At 37.6% G+C, this 26,390-nt stretch overlaps 1 protein-coding gene and 1 pseudogene across 1 annotated transcript in view; one reads left to right on the top strand and one right to left on the bottom strand.

The window, feature by feature from the left end:
- The first annotated feature begins 6,894 nt into the window (after positions 1 to 6,894).
- On the top strand, positions 6,895 to 13,088 carry LOC136766679 (intraflagellar transport protein 57 homolog; annotated as a pseudogene).
- A 2,075-nt stretch (positions 13,089 to 15,163) lies between these two features.
- kdm4c (lysine (K)-specific demethylase 4C) overlaps positions 15,164 to 26,390 on the bottom strand; it is a 209,996-nt gene continuing 198,769 nt past the window's right edge. Inside the window, exon 22 of the mRNA XM_066720364.1 lies at positions 15,164 to 15,562. Coding sequence (XP_066576461.1) covers positions 15,476 to 15,562 — 87 coding nt within the window. The 3' untranslated portion in view covers positions 15,164 to 15,475. The remainder of the gene's footprint in view (positions 15,563 to 26,390) is intronic.

Below are 26,390 nucleotides of genomic sequence, written 5' to 3'. Positions count from 1 at the left end.
AATATTATATATATATAGTGAGGTTAATTTCTACAATATATGTCCAGGCATTAAAATAAATACATGGATTAAAGACTAAAATACATTTAAAATACATTCCATTAAATATGCAGAAAAAAGGGCCAGTTTTTGCATATGAAAAGTATAAAGATCACATATTTTTACCTTATAGTAAAAATACATCTGTGTCGTATGGGTTATAAATGAACATTCAAGCCGAGAAACTGCTGTTGAGCATTGAGGAAGGTTCCTCCCCAGATTGCTGCACTAAAACTCCAACTGTATGAATGTTGACCTTTAAAGTCAACTGCAGACCTCAATGCAATTGTGGTAAGAAAGCAACAGTCTTGAAACATGTGATTAAATAATCTGTTTCACAAAACATCACACACAACGAGCAGATATGAAATAAAGGAGTGAGAATTGTATAGAAACTTTTTCAGAATGTTTGTGGAATGTTTTGTTTTTCCTTACAAGACAATACATGTGGAGGAGATATTCTGATACATTCAACTAGTCTATTTTTATGAGACCAAACGTAGCATGGGCACTCATCATTTGATTCAGTATATGAAATACATTTATTTTAGTCTCATGGAATGCATCTGCCTAAATTTTGTATCACCACATTTATAACTGTTACTACATTCTACACACCTCTGCATTTAATCACATGATTTTCTGTCATAATGAAATGCCTAATAGAGTGGAAATTGATAACATCATGCTCAATTGACAAGTTACCAGGCCTTGGTTTCATCCTAAGACTAAATTGATGATATGATAGGAAAATAATGAATTAACGTTTCACATCACTTTGCTTACGGTTACTTCTCTTAGTTTCAAAAATGTGTAATTTATTTGTCTATACACAAATGCAATGCATGGTTTGATGTCCAATCAATAATCCCAGTTGAAACTTGTTCTCTACTGAATGTTTATATAAGCTGTTTTTTGGCAGTCTTTTATATACAATTGAACATTATATGAATGATGGTTAAAAGTACTGGATATGAAGTATGTTCACCAGATGGTTTGTTTTCTCTGCTTTACTGGCTTTCCAAAATATTTGAAAGATCATGGATTTAAACACAAAATACCCCAAAGTTAATAGAATAGACTGAATGACAACAACATTTTAGAAGTGCACAATCTAATGTTAAGGTTAAGAGGAAGCCACTGAGGAACAAATGGAATTATGTGGTTTAGTTATGCGAAAATGTACAGCTGCTGTTTTTGGAAATTACTCCTGAATCATAGGAATCATCACATTGGGTAAGCAGTCATAAAATTGTGAACTTTTTTGTGTACTTGAATAAAATTGCTCGGGGTTTGACATGAATGGTTTGTTTGTTTTTTAAAAGCCATTTAGGGAATAAGACTTACTGAACTACCAAGTGTTGCATCAATGAACCAGCCAATGCTTTTCAAACAAACCTTCACTTTAGATGAAAACCCACACAAAAGGAAAATGTATACCACATTAATGCACATGTAGGCAGATATAGTAAAAGAAAACAACACTTTCCCTCCTCCACAAACTAAGGAACACATGAAGAAATCAAGGTAGTAAAGGTCAAAATAACATCCCTTTTTTGAGCACTTTAGTAGAGAAATACAATTTCAACTGAATCACATTTGAAGACAGCAGATGATACAGAGATAGTCGTAATTATGTACTGTTTCAAAAGAGTCATTTGAACAGTCTTCAATAGACTATAACTGGGTCACGATTTTCTTCTATTATTATTTTTTAAGAATAAAAGGCTGTGCTTGATTTCAGTATTATAATGATGGAACTAATAAAAATGAACTGTAATGGACTTATCATTGTACACCTCATTTTTGAATCTCTGTGAACTTTGGTCACTGCTTTTGAAACACTTTCTCAAACCCTTTTCCTGTGCTCCTCACCAACGCCCCCTCCTGCTCCAAATGAATCACTACATTTTATCAAGGATGCTTGCATTTTGACCTATAAGAGATATGGGGAAATGATCTGGGAGAGGCAACTGATACAATAGTACATAACAAGGTACCCTTAAGGTGCTCTACTTAGATGTAATGTACTTACTACTGAGCAAAAGCCCATATACTACATATGGCTCTAGTAAATATCTCCAGCACCAAAAAAAAAAATCAGTGTAATGAACTGATAATTATTTGATGTACAAAACAGCCAGAATTACGCCACTTGGCTTAGCTACACTGGCAAACCAAATATTTGTATTAGCACATTTGAAACTCTTGTTTTAACTGAAAGATCCAACTGCAGGGACAGACATTGTGCATCACCAGTCTCAACAAATACATAAATTACACCAAGTAAAAATTACATGCAATGAATAAAACACATTTATGAATGAATTCTAATACTTCAACAAGAAAACAAACCAAAAAAAAGAATAGAGACTAAGCATAGTCGACAAATATTTCAGCAGGCTTATACAAGCTTATACAATGAAATTTATACACCGTTTAAACATTCCCACAGAGCATTTGTCTAGAGGCTTGATATTGTACATTACAAAATACTCTCGAGGACATGGAGTTTGGTTATTAAACTTTCTTTTCATTGACTTTCAAAGTATCAGTGGTCTTATCAGCTCAGGGCACATTCCAAGAAATTGTATACTTTATTGTTTTTCGGATATTACACTATAAGTAGTATACATATTTATTTAATATGACTATTCTTAATGATATTAAATGTGCTTTGTTTAGTATAATCTTAATAATGATGGTAAATTGTGCCAGAGGGAATATAGCATGAAGCCTCTAAACAAAAAGTAGTTATGTTTAGTGGCAGGATTCACATTTTATTCTTAGGAGAAATAAAATGTTTTAATAGCCTCTTTGGCTGTTAATGATATTTCCTTCATTTTTAACACACCATTGCACAGATATTGAAACCATTCATTTCTGTAATAGGGTACAGGCCCACAGAGTATTATATTTGAATGTAACGTATTTGACAGTTCATATTGTGTTAATAAATTTACACTTGGAACCTGCCACATATCTAGAATCCAATAGATCTCTCTGTGGACTATTTTGCATTTTAGCAGTTCATTTTCCATCTTACTTGCAGAAATGTAAAACACATTGAGCATTATTCAACAATACGTTTGACATTTTGTATCGTTGTTGTGAGCTTTGCTTTATCAAAAAAGGAAAACAAAACGTTCAAGTAATTTAATCTCTGATCTTTCTTAAACAATTGAAAACCATGGATTATTTTGTTTCATTGGACTGACGTGTGCCACTGACATAAATAAATAACTTTTTCATGTTACACAGAGTTTTGAGGCAAGCATTTCTCCACTGCTCACAGACATTGTGCGCTGTGTAGCAACTCCTCTAGCCCATAATCTAGTATATTTCGTAACTTTTCCTTTTTGATTGTACGTATAGTACTGTAACTTCATTGTCGCAGCCTTGCTTGTACCTCCCTCTTCGTGTCTGAAGTTGGAGTTAGATGGAGCAGGACATGTACTCACTGTAACATTATAAAGGAGTCTGTATGGACAAACAAGAGATAGTGTGTCTTCCAGATATGTCAGTATAACTAGAAGACATAATACTCCCCCCAACACACACACACACACACACACACACCAGCTCCAGCCTACAGGGGCAGCACTGAGAATAAAGTCACACACTTGCGGACCCCCCAGGTCCCCAATTGGTCATTTTCAAAAAACTTCACTGGGGGGGTCTAGGCACCATTCTAACATGATTTAAAGCCTTTGCCATGTGGGGACTTTGTGAGTGTGTTACGACGCCTAAAGTCCCCACTTGGATAGGTAGACGAGAGCGCGCACACACACAGACACACACACAATCACTCAAAAGGAAAGCAATCTAAGCTGCAATGCAATACTCTGTGCACAGCAGACGTATTCAGTGGTTGGCCTGCAGGTTTGTTTCAATCCATAAGTACACTTATTAGGTGAAAGTGTCTTACTGAACACATATTTTCAATTTCTGTAAATTTGAATGAAAAATAGATTTGTAAAAGTCAGCCACAGTAAAAACAAAGTTAAGCAACACTTTTTTCTTCATTTGCAGTTCAAATGAAAGCTCCTTAATGAAATGAAAGCAGGTAAAAGCAATTTCTTATTTCCCCTGAGTCAAAGCAAGGAGGTCTCTATAATGGCAACACACTTCACACTTCAGACACTTCATGTGTCTCCAGTAATGGGAGATACATCCCCAGTTCTTTAAACAATACTGATAACAATTACAGAAGTGGACACTTTTATAGAGAGTGTTTATTTACTTGTTGATTTTATCTTTGGCTTATGAAAGTATCTAAAAAAATAAATAACTGAATAGCATCTGTTTCAGCTCAAAGGAGACAACTGAGACAAATAATGTATCATCATGTGAAGGGCGCCAAATCTAATAGTTTATTTTTAAGCTAATGTTTACATACACCATAACTTTCTTGTTTATGTCTTGTTAGTTAAACTTAATTTAATTATATCAGAATGTCATTAACCACATATTCAGCATATGCCTTATACTGAACATTTCTGCCACTATTGTCACACTTTAAACTTACATAGAGTAGCATTGTAAAGTCAAGGGTCTCATAGGAATTTCATGTATATATTTTATCCCTTCTCTTTGAAGTATATTTATAAATGATATGCACAGTAGAATGTGGAATTACAATTTTGTAAAAGGAGTAGTTTTTACTAACATAATCTGCCAAGGTCCCGTGTCAGTCTTTGGTAAATCTGAGCAACCAACTGGTATAAATTCAAACAACACAAGATGTCAAACATGCTGTGTGATAAAGCTCACTTGATGAGTAATTAAAGAGGTCTTCTGATTAATTATAAAAACACCATGAGGGACATAACATGAGGGACAATTAAAGCCATTTTACACTGGATGGATCAAGGTAAACATCTGCCTAATAACAGTAATCTTATTAAGCTGATTGAGCTTAATGTGACAAACCTTTAAAGACAAAAAAAAAATAAAAAAAAATTGGTGTACCCTTTCATAAATACATCAATAAATAAAATAAAAACAAAAAAATACTATAAATACTACACGCTTCTGTCTTGTCTAATCTCCACAAAACAAGGACTCATATAAGCATCATATCTTCTGAACAGGGATTTTTTATTACTATTATGCAAAAGGTAAAGATTAAATATACAGTTAGGTCCATAAACATTCGCACAGTGACACAATTGTCATCATTTTGGATCTGTACGCCACCACAATGGATTTGAAAAAAGACAATCAAGATGTTCTTTAAGTGTAAACTGTCATCTTTAATTTGAGGGTAGTTATATCCAAATTGGGTGAACGATGTAGGAATTACACCCATTTGTATATGTGGACCCTCCAATTTTAGAAGCTCAAAAGTATTTGGACAAACTAACCTAATCATTAATTAAATTGTGAGTTTCAATACTTGGTTGCAAATCCTTTGCAGTCAATGACAGCCTGAAGTCTGGAACCCACAGACATCACCAGATGCTGGGTTTCTTCCCTGGTGATGCTCTGCCAGGCCTGCACTGCAGCTGTCTTTAGTTCCTGCTTGTTCTTGTGCCAAAATGATGACAATTGTGTCACTGTCCAAATATTTATGGACCTAACTGTATATAAATGACTCATAACTGCCACCATATGACAACAATGATTGGGATGGTGTTTGCTAATAGGTAAAAACCTCACATTGTTATATCTTGTCACTTATCATCCACTTTTTATAATACAAAAGGAAGGAAATATCTTTTATGATATGCTAACTGCTTACTTCTTAACAATTACTGATATGGGTGACCTCTCAGGACCTATACGCATCAAGGCCTCAGGGAGCAGAGAGGCACAGATGCATTGAATAAATTACTCACTACTCGTATTTGAGCTTCCTTCAGTTCAGGGGAATTTCTTTTGATTATTATGTAGGTTGGATGATTTGATTAAAGGTGTGGAAACAATCTGCGGTTGTACTGTGACTTGTCAAATTTACTTATAAAGCTAATTGTTCACAGGGTTTTCATATAATAATAATAATAATAATAATAATAATAATAATAATAATAATAATAATAATAGATTATATATATATAGAGAGAGAATATATAGAGAGAATATATATTATAGCTTCTCTTGCCCAACAATTTCATATGAAAGCAGGAAACAATAAGTTACACCTGAGTTGCACCTATGAGAAGGGTGGAATGGCATAACTTTCTAGTGAAGCTGTGCCATATAAGTTTGGCAACAAGTCCCTAGATGACAGTAGTAGTACTCAGGATAATGGATTACAAAATGTAAATTATGAAGACAATCCATTTCCTCTATCTCCTTAGTTGAACTAACCCTATATTAGTAAACAAAACCCAAGGAATATTTAGAATGTTTATGTTTGCAATTCCATGAAGGGATATACATTTTTATCTTGCAAGGTCTATTATAAAATATTTCACCTCTTAAAAAGAAGAAGGCACAAATTTCAGAGAAGGCTAAGACAAATGGGGACCAATAAGGATTGTGTGCAATGTTGCCCTATGACTCATTCAATAATGAGGTCAGAGAGGAAATTAGAAACATTGGGATAAGGTAGCATTAGATGGGAAAACCAAAATGTGCTATAGATTGCGGTGGCTGTTCAATATGGTCGATCTCCTTGGCAACGGCAAATGTAATCTTAACTTCCATTGTCTTACGTGTCTCCGGGGCGTCACTGTGCAGTGGGGTTTGTGGAATGCGTTCTTCAATCAGATGCCTGTGACGTCACAGAAAGTGCAGCTAGAAGCATCAGGCGCAGGCAGCTGTGAGATACGCGAGCGCGACGAAGAAGCAAACAGATCAGTTGGTGATTTACTCTTAGTCTTACAACAAGAGCTACAGATACTGTGCAAGATGGCAAAAGAGAACAGGCTAGCAGCCAATCAGGGAGGGCCCGGGGCTGCCTATCGGATGTTTGATATAATGGAGGGCTTGATTGATAAACTCAAACTGTTGGATTTCGATGAACAGGTGGTTAGAAAGTACAACTTGCCAGCCATATCGAGGTAGGATTCCACCAATCTCTGTATAAACGGGGTCTCGGATCCCAAGCCATTTCGAATGTAAGATGCAATGCGGTGCAATCTTAGGAATACATTACAACTGTGTGGTCATTGTATATTTCCTTTTCTACCCAGTGGAGGGAAACACACCCATTTCCACATGTAAACCCCAATTTGACGAGCAGATGCTACTGAGCTAATCGGATATAGGCTATCCATAAATTAACACATTCACAAGTGATGATTGAAAAGATAAATGGTCAGTTTCAAGATAAAGTAAGTTGCTGATGGACGTTTCATGGTTAGCAATGGTGTATTTCAAGTTATGGCAAAGCGGAAAGATTTTCTCCCCTATTATAATTATGCTCTATGTACTGTTGTGGGTGTGTTGTGCACTGTTCAGTACTGTACATCGTGTTGTAATCCTAACTTTAGAAAACACTTCTATTCATGGCTTGTAGCTCCATCAGTGACGCGAAAAACCGCTCGGGTAAGATCAGTAAAACAAGGTATAAAAGCACTGGATGCGTGGCACTAGGCACAGCTGTTTTAATGTGAACACGTTGTCACATGACAGCCATGCGGCCCCTGACGTCAGCGTCTCGAGTAGTGTTCTCCCGCGTGTAAAGATTTTCATGCGAGGCCGGCGTGGGAGCTGTGCAAGAGATCATTACATACAGTCACTGCTCCACGCTTCATCTGCATGGCATCGGGTAATCAGCAACTCGTCCCGAGTGCTAAAAACTAAAACCATGTAAACCCCGAGAGGCAGAGGGTCATTTAATCTTTGACTCGAGTATATTGTCTGAAATAAGGGCTAAACACGCATGTAAACTGTGCCATTGTGTCTGCTTCTTGCTCGCTGTCTTTGTATTCTGCGGGAGGAAGGGAACATTTGCAGTAACATTATATATTTTATTAATTGTAGGGTAACTGCCAGTAGCTGTGCAACCCAGGAAACCCATATTCGCATTAAAAAAGTACACTAGATGCCACTTAACCGCCCTTAACTTTTCTAAAGAAGTCCTTGGACTTAAAAGATTTGTCGGAAAAACAAATTGTGAAGAATTGAAGCAGTTGCCATAGGTTACCTAATATCTTGACCAATATGTGGACAATATAAGTTTTGGGTTTTTGTAAGGGAACTGACAGAACATTACTAATTAGGTCAAGTGAGAGTTCTGTTTTTTTCTTTCGTCTTTGACTTAATATGAGTTGTTATACACTCACATAAAGGATTATTAGGAACACCATACTAATACTGTGTTTGACCCCCTTTCGCCTTCAGAACTGCCTTAATTCTACGTGGCATTGATTCAACAAGGTGCTGAAAGCATTCTTTAGAAATGTTGGCCCATATTGATAGGATAGCATCTTGCAGTTGATGGAGATTTGTGGGATGCACATCCAGGGCACGAAGCTCCCGTTCCACCACATCCCAAAGATGGTCTATTGGGTTGAGATCTGGTGACTGTGGGGGCCAGTTTAGTACAGTGAACTCATTGTCATGTTCAAGAAACCAATTTGAAATGATTCGACCTTTGTGACATGGTGCATTATTCTGCTGGAAGTAGCCATCAGAGGATGGGTACATGGTGGTCATAAAGGGATGGACATGGTCAGAAACAATGCTCAGGTAGGCCGTGGCATTTAAACGATGCCCAATTGGCACTAAGGGGCCTAAAGTGTGCCAAGAAAACATCCCCCACACCATTACACCACCACCACCAGCCTGCACAGTGGTAACAAGGCATGATGGATCCATGTTCTCATTCTGTTTACGCCAAATTCTGACTCTACCATCTGAATGTCTCAACAGAAATCGAGACTCATCAGACCAGGCAACATTTTTCCAGTCTTCAACTGTCCAATTTTGGTGAGCTTGTGCAAATTGTAGCCTATTTTTCCTATTTGTAGTGGAGATGAGTGGTACCTGGTGGGGTCTTCTGCTGTTGTAGCCCATCCGCCTCAAGGTTGTACGTTTTGTGGCTTCACAAATGCTTTGCTGCATACCTCGGTTGTAACGAGTGGTTATTTCAGTCAAAGTTGCTCTTCTATCAGCTTGAATCAGTCGGCCCATTCTCCTCTGACCTCTAGCATCAACAAGGCATTTTCGCCCACAGGACTGCCGCATACTGGATGTTTTTCCCTTTTCACACCATTCTTTGTAAACCCTAGAAATGGTTGTGCGTGAAAATCCCAGTAACTGAGCAGATTGTGAAATACTCAGACCGGCCCGTCTGGCACCAACAACCATGCCACGCTCAAAATTGCTTAAAGCACCTTTCTTTCCCATTCAGACATTCAGTTTGGAGTTCAGGAGATTGTCTTGACCAGGACCACACCCCTAAATGCATTGAAGCAACTGCCATGTGATTGGTTGATTAGATAATTGCATTAATGAGAAATTGAACAGGTGTTCCTAATAATCCTTTAGGTGAGTGTATATATATATATATATATATATATATTCAATAACCGTTCTCATCAACTACTATCATTGCTTTGGTTTTGTGTGTATTGTACTAAAATCAAAATGTTTGATTCTTTTACAATTCATAACTTGAATTAATAATTGTTAGATTGAATTTGAACTAGTTACACTTTTAGAATTTGTTTGGACTTCCCGTGAAACTCGGTCTTGCATTTTCTAAAGATTGATCTTAAAATGTCTTAAAAAGGACATTTGCTCAGCCGAGACCTGCAGGAACCATGTAGGCTGGCACTATATTATTTCTGCAGAACCCACAGACTTCTAAAATGCTAACCACATTCCTTTCATCCCATCCTGCAGATTATAGGTAAAAGTTTTCATTATTTGACTTTGTTTAACCCCTTTCCAGGCATTACTTCGCCCTCCCGACAAACTGCGGTGAACAGTTCTCCATGTTCAACATGATCGCATTTTCAACCTGTGTGAGCGGCCCTTCAAGCAGCCAGATGAATCTGATGACCCCAACGACACAGTGGCCAGCATCCAGGCAGAGCTGCGGGCCTTAGTGAGTGAACTGGACCTGCAATGCAGAAACCAGATCAAATTGCTTGTGTGTGTGTGTGTGTGTGTGTGTGTGTGTGTATTGTGTCTTAGGTATAAGAATAATGCAGGTAATGCAGTTGCATCATATATAACGAAATATTATAAATTTGCATGTAACAGTGCTTCACTATGTATGTACTTTAAAGTCCAAAATGATGTGTAGGCAAACATCCAAAGTGTTGAGAATAGAATATAGATTATATACACACAAAATATAGATTTTATACACACAGGTGCGGCTCGTTCATATGGACAGGTGGGGCAGAGCCCAAGTAAAAAATTAATCCACTGAAAAAACATAGTTCTCCTCATAATCTCATTATCCACATCAATACATCAAAAAAAAATTTGTAATAAATATTACCCAGTTTCTGTACAATCAGTTAATCAAAGAAGACAAGTGTCGATATTTCTGAGTTAAATTCAAGTTATTCAAATCAAAAGTGGGCATGGTTAGCGATTCAGGGACTGCAGTCAGTATCCGTCCCACCAGTATTAGTGGCCAGGAGCTGCCACTGTATACAAATGTAATAATAATAATTAATGGAATTTATATAGCGCTTTTCAAAAATCCAACTCATGGTTTGCTGATTTTATCACTTTAAGCTGACTTTTTTTTTTTTATCTGCCTAGGGTGGAAGAGTGGATTTCCCTCCTTCCAAACTGAAGGCAGGATTTGGGGAGCACGTGTGCGATGTGTTGGCCCAGTTAGCAGATGAGGCCTTAAAAAGGACGAGATTCTGCTGGAAGGAGTATAAAATTTCTGATAATACAATGTAGAACACTAATATCTTATTTCAATGTAAATATCACCCTTTTGTGGAACTGTTCTTATTCTTTGCGGTACCTAAGAAAAACAGGACATTTTTGATAACCAGACAGAATGTTCTAACAAAATCGCCCCCCCGTAGAAAAGATTTTGAAGATGGATGCAAGGACGTATTCTGGGGCATGTTTTTTAAATTGTTTTATAAATATACAACTGTATCTCTCATGAACTACAGTCATATTGATACTGAGTGATGTCAGACAATAGTGCTCTGGGCAAAGTGAGGTAAAATTCATGGGGGCGGTGGTGTGTGCTTCCATTATGGAGGTTTCTGTGAGCTCTGATCTCGGATGTGTCGTCTGCATGGTGTTTCAGGCCGAGCTACCCCACAGAGGAGCTGGAAGAGGAGTCTGTGACGGAGGACGACACAGTGGAAGAATAGTTGACTGTAAGTGCCTCATCGGCTTTTCATTTAACATCTTTGTTGTCAAATATCCTTGTTTGAATTACATCACTAGAGGTTTAATTCAGGGCAGAACATTGAAAATCCAGAGATTCAAGATTTGTCAGTACGCAACTTTTCGATTTCTTTTTAATGTTCGCAGAAAAGATTAATCAGCTCAGTAGTTTGGAGATGGAGTAGTACTGATCTGTCTTTTAGTTTGGGCATTTAATTGTAGTTTCCCTGTTATAAATAGTGATGGATGATATTTTGGTGCTTCTGTTTTTTAATGCAAGGTCTATGGACACCCAATACAAGCAATTACAGATCGTTCCATAATGTTAAATGACTAAAGGTTGGTAGAGGTTCTTATATTTTTTGCAAGGGTTTTCCACTGAGAGAAAAGTACTTGCAAATGATTAAATCAGTGAACTTGTGGGAAGAGCAAATAAATTGGTTGTTATCTTGATGACAACAGTGTATTTTTAATTCACTACTTCAATACTTTGTTTTTTCTCTCATGTAGGAGGAACCGGATGATTATGAAGATGAAAATCTGATAGACCTGGAAGCCCTGAAGGCCAGGACCAATCAGAGTGTAAGTTTTTATACATTTGGTTTCAGATGAAAACCATGCAACTCAAGTGACACAAACATATTTATTTCTTCAAGATGAGTTGTGCACACTTACAGGTGATCCAACCAGTATGTGACTTGAATACTTAAAAAAAGCTTGGTTAAACATAAATATCTATTACAAAATGCAGTGGATATACAACTACTTACTGAAGCCAGATATTCATCTGAAAAGCTTAATTGAAGAGTGTCTGACCAGTTTGACAAGAACGTAATTAATGTCATTGAATTTTCATGGAGTCTTAATGAATGCTCTTAAATTCTGTTTTTCTTGTGTCAATGGTTCTGTAGGGAGCCGGTAAATCCTCAAAGCCAGACAGCATTTTGCAGTCAACTACAGACGCAACAGAATGGAGCTTGGAAGTGGAGCGAGTTCAGTTTCTCTATGCTGGGAGTAAGCATTCTGCATTTACCTTCCCAGGACTGGCGAATCCATGTGGACCTAATGAACGGACACAAAGAGGTCATTGAGTCCTCGTTGAAAGAGACCAAGGTGCGTATGCATTGATTTATTGATGGATTGGCTTTGTGGAATTAGCAGACACATAAAACCGATTTCATGGTGTCTGCACATCTGTTATGGCTTTTTAAAAACACTAACCGGAGAGCTTAAAGAGAGAATGTCTTGACCTATATTGAGGAATGGGTTATGTTTATGTCTCTCCTTTGTGAGAAAAGTTGTCACGGCAACTGACTAAATGGCAAGTGAATCCAAAATCCTTATGATATGCAAAGGTTAATATTCATGAACTGCCATTGGTGCTGCTCTCCTACACTGATCATTCAACAAGCACTGTGACCTCGAGAATCTACGTTCTAGATTTATAGAATCTAGTTTGACAATCTCAGGCCTGATGGAAAATTACTTAACAGGACATTTACTAACCATATTCTTGGAACGGTTTAATGGTGTGAATGAAGTCTTGCCCTGGTGTGAATTGCTTCCTTTTCTTTTCAAGGGTCACATCACAACCCTGCAAAAAGAAATCGTGAAGACACTAGGGAAATTGAGCAGCAGGGAGAAATTCCTGAACAATGAGCTGGAGCATTTAGTGACGGAATACCAGGCTGCTCAGTCACAGCTCAGTGAGGTACCAGTCACTGTCTCCTGTTTTGAAATGTCAAGCAGCATGTTGATTGTGTAGCAGTGTATTGCTCAAACAAAATGTACCTTCAATATCTTCAACTTACACATTATTATTATTATTATTATTATTATTATTATACTACTTCCTTTGTCAAGTATCATTATATAAAAAAGGGTTACATTTATCTGGAAAACTTCATGAGATCTATCTGCGATGTACTATGAAAAGCAACAGATGTTTCATACTGAATTATTCTATTTCAAGAAGCTTAATGTAATTTAAATGCACAATTCCACTGCATATGCAAGGAAATGTCGGGGTATAATGTTTTTTTTTTCTTAGGCAAAGGAAGTGCGAGAGTGACAGAGCGGACCAGGGTGCTGGCGGAGGTGAGTGGTCCAGGACACACTGCAAGATCTCACAATGCTCCTGTGCAGATTAATCATTTTATTTGCCACATTTCTGAATCACAAATGGGACAAACAATTATTACAATTGGATGTTAGCAAGTTCACATAGTAGTTACCATGTTCCCAAATGGCATTAGTGGGAGGGCCAGTTATAAGTACAGTGTCAACAATCACTGTGGCAGCTGTGCAGGGTAGGTGACTATAGGTGACTCGGCTGCACAGCAAGATCTACCTTTACAATTTCAGCCTTTAGATACATGTATTGATCGTATGTGTGTGTGTGTGTGTATGCACAAATGTATTGAGGGACTTAATTTTATATAAAAAAGTTCAGAAACGTTTAATATGGAAAAAGTGCAGTTTTTGTTTTTTAATAAAGGTGTAAACTTTTATTACATGGGTGTTCATTTTAGCATTTTTTCACGGCTATTTTAGATTACGTAAGAGCTGGCAAAAGTCAAGAAGGAAATTGAATACAGGAGCAGCACCATGTCCAATGGGGGTGAGACAATACTGTTAATCAACTTTGTTGCACTAATTGTGGATAACGCTCCTATAGGTTTAATTTCGGGGGCATTTATCTGAAATATACAATCTGTACATAGTTGGATGTTTCTAGCACTGTGATGGGTTTTAGCTTCCAGGACATCTGATAGAATGAAGTCTTTCATAATATGCAAGTGTTGGTTTTGCAGATGTTCAACATCAAGAGGTTCTTTCTATTCCACAATTTAATTTTAGTTATCTCATTATTCTTTTTTATATAATTTATGTGTTCTCAGTTCCTGTGCTGAAAATTAAGCAGAGCCTAGCTGAAGTCAAGAAAGAAATTCATAAGATGGACATGAGGATTGGACTGGCCCAGCAAATGCTAATGAAGATTCAGATGACCAGGGAAAGGCGTGCCACCTGGGAGAGATACCAGGGGAGGGCACAACCTCCCCGCTGAGAAGCTTGGCCACACCACTGCACCCCCTCCTGTCACTCAAATAAATAATTTCAACCAGGGCCGGCCCGTGGCATAGGCAGAATAGGCAAATTCTAGGGTCGCTGTCCATCCATAGGGGTGCCCAATTCAGTGGAGATTTATTGATTTCGCTGTCAGCCCCCCCCGCTCGCATGAAGGAAACACTGTCAACAACCACCCCGCTAGCGTGTAAGAAACAACGTCAGCACCCACCCCCTGCGCTAGTGTGAAAGAAACAGGGTGCACCCCCCACCCCGGCTAGCAACCCCATCCTGGTTGGAACTGTAAATCATACAACCTTATTTTGGCAAATATATACTGAAATGCATATACCTTCCTAACTGAAAAATGTAGGCGTGTGGTAAAGGACTTAAGGAGATAGCTTTGAAGCTCAGTGTTTTACGACAGGCCTGTGCTCACCAAAGTACGACAGATAACACGTCCATGCTGGAAGACCCCCCCACCTGACAAATGGGCTGCCATGCCCCGTCTCCAGAGAGACTAGCATCACATTCCAATTGAAGATTTCTTTTGTGAAACAGACATTCAAGGTACTTTATATATTCCATAGACCAGGGCAACAAACCCAAATACAAACTACATGCTACTAACAGAAGTGTTACCCAGCTTCTTCCTCAGTTTGATAACAAACAATAAACGGTGACTTAAAACTAAAACACAGAGCTTCAAAGCTGTCTCCTTAAGTCCTTTAGCACAAGCCTACATTTCTCAGTTAGGAAGGTATATGCATTTCAGTATATATTTGCCAAAATAAGGTTGTATGATTTACAGAACCACGGACAAAAATCCTTCAGCCCCCCCCACTAACACCACGGACCAGTCAGGGCGGGAAGGGGGTAGGGGCGGCATTTTTTTATTTGCTTAGGGCCGGCCCTGCTTTCATACAATAATGACGTTGAATGTGTGAGGTTTTGTGAGTATGTTTTTTCTTTCTTTCTGTGGTTACTGTTTAGTCATTTAGGTGTAATCGATGTAGCTTCCTCGTTGTGCCTCCAGCAAGCGGTAGTCTGATGCGGACGAAACAAGTGATGCAACGAGCAGAAACCATCCAATCTGATCCAGTCAATCAACCTCAGCCAGCGAAGCCCTGTCCTGGGCAGACTGCCATGCCATTTGGTGCATAGCCCTTGCTTTTTCTGAGCAATGGGTCTGTCAGGGAAAAAGTAAAAACAAACAAAACCCTGATGTAAGTTATTCACATCTAAAATAAATACATACATGTCATAGTACCGTCAGAGTCTATACTTCTGTCCAAAACGTATGAATCCAACAGTGTACTTTTGCGTCTCCTTGAGCAAAACTTACAAAGTAATAGAAATGTGACTGCTACTAAAAAGTTTCTAGATTTGATATGGATTATATGCAAAAATTGTTTTTTTTTTCAAATGACAGAAAGTGTTCAAGATGGATGCAGATTTTGCTTTGCTAATCTGATACTGTTAATCTTGATTAGATGTTGTAATTGGGGTTGTCAGAATTTCAAGGGGACATCGGGATTACTTTTATCCAAAATATCAGGGTTGTTTTCATCCTACTTAGAAGAGTGGAATTTGTCTGTTATTTAGCTCAGAAGATTCATATTTAGTTTGGGAAGAAGACACACTATACATGCCTCAATGGAGTATTGCAGTACTTTCCATAAAAGGCTTTCTCCTACCTTGTACTCACACGATATGGTTCAGAAACAGAATCTGTGCACTAGATTTGCTATCCCGATCCCTTATGTTGTTTAACAAACAACCCATTTTCTCTGTATGTGTATTGATTCAGTCATGTTGCAGATGTAAAGGTTAATGTGTAGAGTATTGATTTAATAAAGGGTTATACTTAACTGTGTAGAAAGTCCAAGTTCAATAAAACCCCCAGGGTGCTGTTTACACCTTTGATCAAACTCACTGTCTGGTTTCTGCTTTAATGTTGGCAAGCTCACAGTCAGGCATGCTAGTACAGAATGTTTACTAAGCTTGAGAGAAATAAAAACCTGACTTTGCTTTCTAAAGAGATGAACTTCCTACAATCCTCACAATTGATTAGCTTTTTCTAAGTCTTTTTTTGTGTTTGTTATTGTTATTGTCACTTCTTTTAATGTCTTAAAGCTTCTATATGAAACTGAAGTTCAGCCAGACAAAAACCTGCAGATCTGAGGGCTGTGCTTTTTAAAACACCTCCCCACAGGACAGATATTTGGATCTAACTGCAACTGGAACTCTGTTTAGAAATGAATATCCTTTATCTATGAAAGTCTTTTCAACAAATTACTATAAACTGTTATTAAAATAGCCTTTTTATTTATGATACACAAAGAAACATTTCAATCCCCAAATTTGCAGCAAGCTTGCACTACAATTTAATATTCTGTGTTGCGCATATATATATATATATATATATATATATACATACAGTGCTGATTTTGTACGTTTGCCCACTGACAAAGAAATGATCAGTCTATAATTTTAATCGTAGGTGTATTTTAACAGTGAGAGACAGAATAACAACAAAAAAATCCAGAAAAATGCATTTCAAAAAAGTTATACATTGATTTGCATGTTAATGAGGGAAATAAGTATTTGACCCCTTCGACTTAGTACTTGGTGGCAAAACCCTTGTTGGCAATCACAGAGCTCAGACGTTTCTTGTAGTTGGCCACCAGTTTTGCACACATCTCAGGAGGGATTTTGTCCCACTCCTCTTTGCAGATCCTCTCCAAGTCATTAAGGTTTCGAGGCTGACGTTTGGCAACTCGAACCTTCAGCAACCTCCACAGATTTTCTATGGGATTAAGGTCTGGAGACTGGCTAGGCCACTCCAGGACCTTAATGTGCTTCTTCTTGAGCCACTCCTTTGTTGCCTTGGCTGTGTGTTTTGGGTCATTGTCATGCTGGAATACCCATCCACGACCCATTTTCAATGCCCTGGCTGAGGGAAGGAGGTTCTCACCCAAGATTTGACGGTACATGGCCCCGTCCATCGTCCCTTTGATGTGGTGCAGTTGTCCTGTCCCCTTAGCAGAAAACACACCCAAAGCATAATATTTCCACCTCCATGTTTGACGGTGGGGATGGTGTTCTTGGGGTCATTCCTCCTCCTCCAAACACGGCGAGTTGAGTTGATGCCAAAGAGCTCGATTTTGGTCTCATCTGACCACAACACTTTCACCCAGTTCTCCTCTGAATCATTCAGATGTTCATTGGCAAACTTCAGACGGGCCTGTACATGTGCTTTCTTGAGCAGGGGGACCTTGCGGTGCTGCAGGATTTCAGTCCTTCACGGTGTAGTGTGTTACCAATTGTTTTCTTGGTGACTATGGTCCCAGCTGCCTTGAGATCATTAACAAGATCCTCCCATGTAGTTATGGGCTGATTCCTCACCGTTCTCATGATCATTGAAACTCCACGAGGTGAGATCTTGCATGGAGCCCCAGACCGAGGGAGACTGACAGTTATTTTGTGTTTCTTCCATTTGCGAATAATCGCACCAACTGTTGTCACCTTCTCACCAAGCTGCTTGGCGATGGTCTTGTAGCCCATTCCAGCCTTGTGTAGGTCTACAATCTTGTCCCTGACATCCTTGGACAGCTCTTTGGTCTTGGCCATGGTGGAGAGTTTGGAATCTGATTGATTGATTGCTTCTGTGGACAGGTGTCTTTTATACAGGTAACAAGCTGAGATTAGGAGCACTCCCTTTAAGAGAGTGCTCCTAATCTCAGCTCGTTACCTGTATAAAAGACACCTGGAAACCAGAAATCTTGCTGATTGATAGGGGATCAAATACTTATTTCCCTCATTAACATACAAATCAATTTATAACTTTTTTGAAATGCGTTTTTCTGGATTTTTTTGTTGTTATTTTGTCTCTCACTGTTAAAATACACCTACCATTAAAATTATAGACTGATCATTTCTTTGTCAGTGGGCAAACGTACAAAATCAGCAGGGGATCAAATACTTTTTTCCCTCACTGTACACACACACACATATAGTTGAGGAAGTGAATTCATACACTGAAACAGATGAACAGGAGGATATAATAACAGACGCTGATCATTAGGTATATGTGTACAATGTGTATTTTCTTGATATTCCAGGTGCAGGTTTTGCACTGTAGACAAGAGTGTGCTTGCTGATGCTGGTGAAGCAAAGACAACCATTGGGCAGTGCAAACTTTCAACATGCCACTGTTTCAGTTATGTCAGAGATGGGTGACTAAAAGAGACTAAAATATTTTAAGAATTAATGCAAACCATTTCCTGGTAGGTGTGTTGCATTACATCCAAATAAAATATGCCTTTTGCCTGTTATTGCTTAAAACATTGCATGATTATTTGTAATCTATAATTATTTATAAAAAATCAATGATCCATTAATTACACTAGACTTTTCTTCTTGTTATTTTCATTTAATGGTAAACTGCAACGTTAAACTTTAAAAAATGTAAAAAGTAATTTATTTGTTTTTAATTATATATATTTTTTATTTAAGGAAGTTCAGCAAGTTTGCTTTGAAGGAACCGTTCTTCTGACATTAAATACAACAGATGAGCAACAGGCTGCGGAAAATTCCAACATGACAAAAACATGATATTTTTACCTTCCAACATAACTGCAACCCTTGTTTTTTTATCATAAATATTTCTGGGCACCAAGAGAGATTAGTTCCAGTATAGTATATTAATGTAAAGTAATTCGTTTTTTTAATTTTAGAACATAAGTACAATTGACTCTATGTAACAGTTGATTATCCTGTTGCTTTTCAAAATGATTATTAAAAACTATCACTTGGACTTCAATCTTTGATATTTAATATATCATTAGGAAAAAAAAGCTATTTGGAAATTTTAATGATGATATTTGGAATTATTTTGGAAGTAAGGGATGATTAAAGGTTTATGTGAAGTTCTGAATATATACATTACTGTATATTAAATGACAAATTACAATGATCACTGTATCTTCAACACACTTTAAAGGCAGTTGAAAGGATCCCTTAAGATGCATTGAAGACAGTCTTAGAGATGTCTTAAGACAATGTCTATAGACTATAGACTAGTCTTCCAGCATCTTAAGACATGGTGATCTCTGGGTATGTGAACAGTTCGAAGGTTTGCACACCCCAGGACAAATTTTGTGACTGCTCAGTCAATACTCATAAACCTGATTATGAGGGGCAAAATTGACACTGTGATGTTTACAGAAATATGTGTGCTTTCTCTGTTGTCTGCAGAGTTTAGCAGGCCGCCCATATGAACACATTGTTTCCTTTTTTGTAAGCAGATGATAGGATATATAAGCTGCAAACATACCTGAGTAAAAATAAATATTAAAAGTAATTTAATTTAAATATTACCAATGTAGTAAGGGAACAGAACTGTAATCGCACATGCAATTATGAACAAAAATATATAGACAATATAATGATGTTGATTATGGTGATAATGAAGATTATTATTATTATTTATGATCAGTGATTCATTATCCATTATCAATCATCAAATAATAGGTCCTTGCTTAGCTGTGCTTTGAGCAGACATCAGGTTCACAGTACACATGATTCCAACGAGCTATTCTCCAACTGAACTGACGCAACAACAACGTTCCTGTTTGAACACATATGTGTGTGATTTCACGCACGGTTGCTTGTGACATTTCCAGGAATCAAGCTACATCTGGGTTCTTTAATGACTGCATTAATTTTGCCATAAACAATTACATCAGGATTATATATTTTAGCAGCTTTGAGTTGAGTACATGGCACCACTTAAACTGTTACATCATAAAAATCCATACATCTAACCATATGATTTAGGAGGGTAAGGGTAAATCTTTCTGAATTCACTAAGTAGCTAGTGTTAGCTAATAAAAGCACACTTGAAATCAGAGAGTTCACCCTTTGTTTGTGTTTTCTTTCTTGTGATCCATGATGATTTCAAGGACATAAGACCTGCAGGCTTGTAAAATGTATGATTTGCCTTCAAATTAAGATATTTGGCAGACTAAGCAAACCACAAACATGAGTTCTTGTCATGCTTTGCTTGTTAGCCACTAACTTTACTCCATTGGACATTGGAGCCAGGATAGCAAATTGAAGGTTTGGAACCAAAGGTTTCTGTGATTTACTAGTCTGCAGTGCATATAAAATGCATCTCAATACTGTGGTTTCAAAATTGTGCAACCATGTTCTTATATCATATCCAGAGAAACATTAATGGTTATGGTATTTTGGGATAATCGTGCATACTGTGTTACATTAGGGGCTTGGTTTTGATATACTAAGCAAGCATTCTGGGACCACGTTATTGCCCCAGCACTGATGGGAGAAGCCTTTCCCAAGAAACCTATTTTCATCAGTGAAGAGTAGGAGGTGAAATCTGTGATACAATCATGAGCAGCAATGTTCCTTTAAGAAGTGGTTTGATAAAACAACAGTAGAAGCATCAGCGTGAAGCACAACACTGAAATCACATCCCTGGGTAAAGGGAGTTTATTTCCCTGCACGCCTAATAAATGTGTTGAAATCATGATGAAATAAAAACAATGGATCTAAGGATTTTGAGGCACAGGGGTTTCAACAATATCTGCTAACTATATTATAAACCACTGATAAATGTTAAAACTTCTCTTGTTTTTCAATAGATTTTTTCAACCATTTATATAAAATGAATTGAGTACTCAAGTATTCAAATTACATTAAGTGATAATTTTTCAGGAATATTTTGTTGATGTTGATTGTATTTATTTTTGGTATTATTCAAAGACTGAACTAACTATTTTGACTTTTTTTGTAAATGGAAAACAGGCAAATGTAAGACAATGGGTATTATATACACCTTACAAGGGTGTTGCAGGCACAATACTGTAATGGGAGCAGCAGCTTTATTAGCTTCAACATCCCAGCATAGTTCCAGCGGGCAGTGTGCCCTCCACACACAGACCTACATTATAACACTTGTCATGTCTAAAATATTGTCTTATCCTTCTTTTTGCTGAATTTCCCATCCCTTAGTAAACTCAGTGTACATATTGAACAGTGCATTAGCTGTATGTAGCAGCTTCATTTACAACACTTAGTGCGCATTAATGTTATACTTTTATTCAAGATAGGTCAAACATAGGATTTTTTTTTGCAATATTCTCAGTGCTTTGGTGCATACTGCTCGTTGCGCAGCTGTTAGCAAATCCAGTAGCTGTGTCAGGCATGCTGTAAGTAGACTCGTCACACTCATGGCACATTACAGATCGGTGCCCAGAACGTTCCACGGAGAGTCGTGAAGGCATCAGATCTGAACATGGAGTCGCTCAGAGAGAGGCACTCATACTTGAGAGCATAACTGGCAGCAATACAGAAATTAAGAAGTGGAGATAGCCAAGGAAATGCCCTGGGCAGCCATAGATGAAACACCAGGAAAGCACATACAATCATAACTTTCACTGGTACACTATAGGGCATGAATGGTATTTCACATTGTTGATAAAAAATAATAAAAAAAAAAGCCTGCAGGAGTTTAGGGCCCGTGTTACATTTTGCCATTTGAGTCTCAGGACTTCCAAGTATGTCGTATTCTGCAACTTCTATTTAAAAATAAAATAAAAAAGTCCATCCATATTAAGGCTGCATAATGATCATTTTCCATTATCTACAATTTTGAAATAATTATATAGGCGTATATTCCCACTAGTTTTTGTCTCCCAAGTTTTTTTTTCCCCACCAACTGCATTAGATTAAATAATCTTCCTGTTCTTAATGAACTCTGATTCTGAATTACAGTGTTAAGATAATTAATACCGTGGCTTGTTTTTATTCAAACTGGGTTAACTAGGTATCATTCTGAAAATGTAGAGCGTTGGGAATCATCTGCGTGTGGCAGTGAGACTTGAAATAAAGCCAAAGGACCGTTTGTAATTGGTGGGATTTCAAGATATTTCCAACAGTGATGTTTGTTGCTTGATAACGGACATATGCTGCATGACAACAAGCAAGGCTGTTGTTTAAAGGATTCTGAACTGGAAATATTAAGATGAGTAATGGCTGTGATGTCATACCTCAAACATAGGACTCTGCCACAGAAAAAAACTGCATGTGGTTTCAGGCCTCACGAAAGCTTCAAATGAATTACGCATTATTCAGACAATTACAGATTCAGAAAGAGTTTGAGAGATGGAAAGGTTGTTTTTCCTGTGGAACACATCACTGTTGGGAGAAAATGTTGACTGTACAGACTGCAAAGTGCTGCTTTAATCATAATCAGGAAACGAAAATGTTACAGCTGTTCCTTTCTTTATGACAACACCTTCAAGGCCATTTGAGCTGCATGTTTTCATGCACAATGGTTAAATTGACAAGATGAAAAAGTGTGCCTGCATGTGGCTGTGCCCTTGGTGCAATAGGTTTGTTACTCGGTTTCTTGATGATTCGCCATAACAAATAAATCTCTTACCACTGGATTATTTACAGAAACTTTGGCTCATACGATTAGCAGTTTAACATGTGTCAAAGGCACAGCTGTTTTTAAATGGGGGCAGAATGCTCAATATCAGGATCATCGATTCATACTTTTTGGAGTTGTCTCTTGTGCACAATGGGCAATGAAAGGCTCGTGTTTACAAATTAATCAGGCTGCAGAACACAGCACTCCACAGATTCTGTCAGATCATCCCATGAAATCGGAGGTGGACAACCTGTGGTACTGACTGGGCACATTTCTTTATTGTTTATCATTATATTAGTTTTTGACCTTTTTTGGACCACAGACACTTGTTCATGCATCAAGGGCAATTAAAAGACAACAAAGACAGAGAGCAGATATAGAATTACCATGGTCTTTAAATGTTAAGAGTCCAAATCAGGCATTCAGTTTATGTCAAAGTCTCTCCAACACTGTGATTTTACAAAATACAATACTTTGAACTCATGCCGTCTTGCTTTAAGCACAATTCAAAACTCCCTGTTCCACAGCTATAATGTTACCCTACAAAACAAGTGATTGTTGACATTGTAGTCCGAATTCAAAAATGGTCTGCCAGTGCTGTGTCAATTCTTGGAAAAATATGGTGCAGTGAATTTGCATTGAATTATATAAAATAGGGAATTCATGTTTCACTGTTTGTGCTAGTAACATTTATTCATTTTTAAGCAAGCGGTTGATTTGTATGTAGTGAATAAGGATATTTATCCATTTACTGTGGAAATCAATAACTAGGAAACTTTTGAAAGCAGCTTCTGGTCTATGTAAATTCCACAATTATTGTACATAATGTTTTCCCTAGGTGTAATGCAATTGTACACCATGGGTGTGTAGGAATATGTGTTGTTAAAGTTTAATACTTATTGAAAATATTAATTTTGCAGGGTGCAATTGGGAGCAATAACACATAGGGGATATCCATGCCATCCAGACCCCACGCCGAGCACACACAATCATAAAAATACCCAAACAGACAAATATATGACCCAAAAACAAATTAAAATCAAATTGGGAGTACAATTTCAATTAAATGTTAAATACCACAGTTAATAGGATACAAGCAAACATTATTTATTATACTTGCTGGGTGCTCTGGTTCCTGCAGCTTTGATGATCCTGTTGATACATTATGACACAGAGTCTGACTCAATACCAGAATATGAACCAGAATACCACTTCCCTACACAAAGGTGGGAATAGGCTGTGTACAATTACTTCTGTGTAATGAGGAGTAAATATCTATAAACAGAATCGAACCTGGCTTAAGATATGTATCATCTTCAAAATCCACCTACTCTGTTTCTGTAACTATGGATGAGTCTTATTCTGCCATGTTGTTATTTAAATAATAATAACAATAATAATAATAATAATAATAATAATAATAATAATAATAATAATAATAATAATATTCCTGTATGTGTAAACTGTGTCATCATCACATCAAACTGCTTTCTATTGCTCGTTAATGAAAGCTTGAAAAACCTCACTCCTAGGACAAGTAGAGTACAGAGTACTGTGAGGCTACAGGTTTCAAGTTTATGTATATGTGTATTAACACTGTTCATAAACACTGCTAAATGCAACAATTCAGCTCAGTTTCATCAGACATCAATCGTTTGGACTGTGAGTAATGCCGAGGAAAATGCTAAATTAAAAAAAAATACCAGAAAACACTTTAAAATGTTGGTATTTTAGTCAACGGGAGTATGGGTCACTTTGTCACTTAGCCAATTACATTATACATAGATTGTTAATAATATGAACTGTTAACTATTATATAGTTTGAAAACATTTTGAAGATAGGAGTTTTTACAAATAGAAAAGGTTAAAATGAAGTGAAATGAAAAAATGAAAATGAAAAAAGGTAATCAACGGACTTTAAAAGACTTGCAGACAAGACTTTTTTATGCAATGAAGATCGGAGTGAAAGTTTAAAAATGCTGTAAATGTGCTCGGCTTTGTGTTTCGACTTTTGAAACAATTTCTGCTTTACCACGTTATAATTGCGTTTTTTTGGTGTTGAGGTGTATGCTCATATTAGCATATCGTTACCTCCCACTTGTCCGCCCTTTTACTAGATACATCTCTGTGTCTTCAATGCTCCTTTTTAAAGTTATATGAAAGACGTGCTATTCCTATGCTGTCCCTGTGCTTGGACTCCTGTTTCATAAGAACATAAGAAAGTTTACAAACGAGAGGAGGCCATTCGACCCATCGGGCTCATTTGATGTCCATTAATAACTAAGTGATCCAAGGATCCTATCCAGTCTATTTTTCAATGTTCCCAAATTTTCAGCATCTACCACATCGCTGGGGAGTTTGTTCCAGATTGTGACAACTCTCTGTGTGAAGAAGTGTCTCCTGTTTTCCATCTTGAATGCCTTGAAGCCCAATTTCCATTTGTGTCCCCGGCTGCATGTGTCCTTGCTGATCTCGAAAAGCTCCTCTGGTTTGATGTGGTCGATGCCCATCATGATTTTGAAGACTTGGATCAAGTCCCCACGTAGTTTCCTCTGTTCCCGGGTGAAAAGGTTCAGTTCCCTCAGTCTCTCAGTAGGACATTCCCTTCAGACCTGGAATAAGTCTGGTTGCTCTCCTCTGAACTGCCTCTAGAGCAGCGATATCTTTCTTGAAGTGTGGAGCCCAGAACTGTACACAGTATCCAGATGAGCTCTAACTAGTGCATTGTACAGTCTGAACATCACTGCCCTTGTTTTCAATTCTACACTTTTGACAATATACCCTAACATCCTGTTTGCCTTTTTTATTGCTTCCACACATGGTTTGGATGGCGAAAGTGATGCGTCCACATGGACTCCTAGGTCTTTCTCATGCGATAGTTCATCTAGTTGTATTCCTCCCATAGTGTAATTATAGTGGACATTTTTGTTACCTGCATGTATTACCTTGCACTTGTCCACATTGAATTTCATCTGCCAGGTGTCAGCCCACAACTGAATGTTATCTAAGTCCCTTTGAATAGCCTGTGCTGCCGAGATTGTATCTGCCGAGCCACCTATTTTAGTATCATCTGCAGATTTGACAAGTTTGCTAACTATCCCAGAGTCCAGATCATTAATATAGATTAGAAAAAGCAAAGACCCTAGTACTGATCCCTGTGGAACTCCACTAACAACCTCACTCCTGTTAGAAGCAACTCCTCTAATCAACACCCTCTGTTTCCTATACATCAACCAGTTCATAATCCATCTACGTACATTTCCCTGAATGCCAACAGCTTCCAATTTGAGGATCAGTCTTTGGTGTGGAACCTTATCAAAAGCTTTTTGAAAATCTAAGTATATCATATCAAATGCTTTCACGTGATCTACAGCTGGAGTTGAAATTCTAATAAATTAGTAAGGCATGATCTGCCTCATCTAAACCCATGTTGACTATCTCCAAGAATATGGTTTTCATTAAGATGCTCATCTATTTTCTGTCTAATCATTTTTTCCTACATTTTACAGGTGATTAAGATCTCTTTCTTAAGATCTCTTTGCAGCTCAACATATTC

Source organism: Amia ocellicauda, chromosome 13, assembly GCF_036373705.1.
Source record: "Amia ocellicauda isolate fAmiCal2 chromosome 13, fAmiCal2.hap1, whole genome shotgun sequence".
In the NCBI taxonomy this organism is placed as follows: domain Eukaryota; kingdom Metazoa; phylum Chordata; class Actinopteri; order Amiiformes; family Amiidae; genus Amia; species Amia ocellicauda.
The sequence above is the reverse complement of the archived record's forward strand: the minus strand, read 5'-3'. Positions and strand labels throughout refer to the sequence as shown.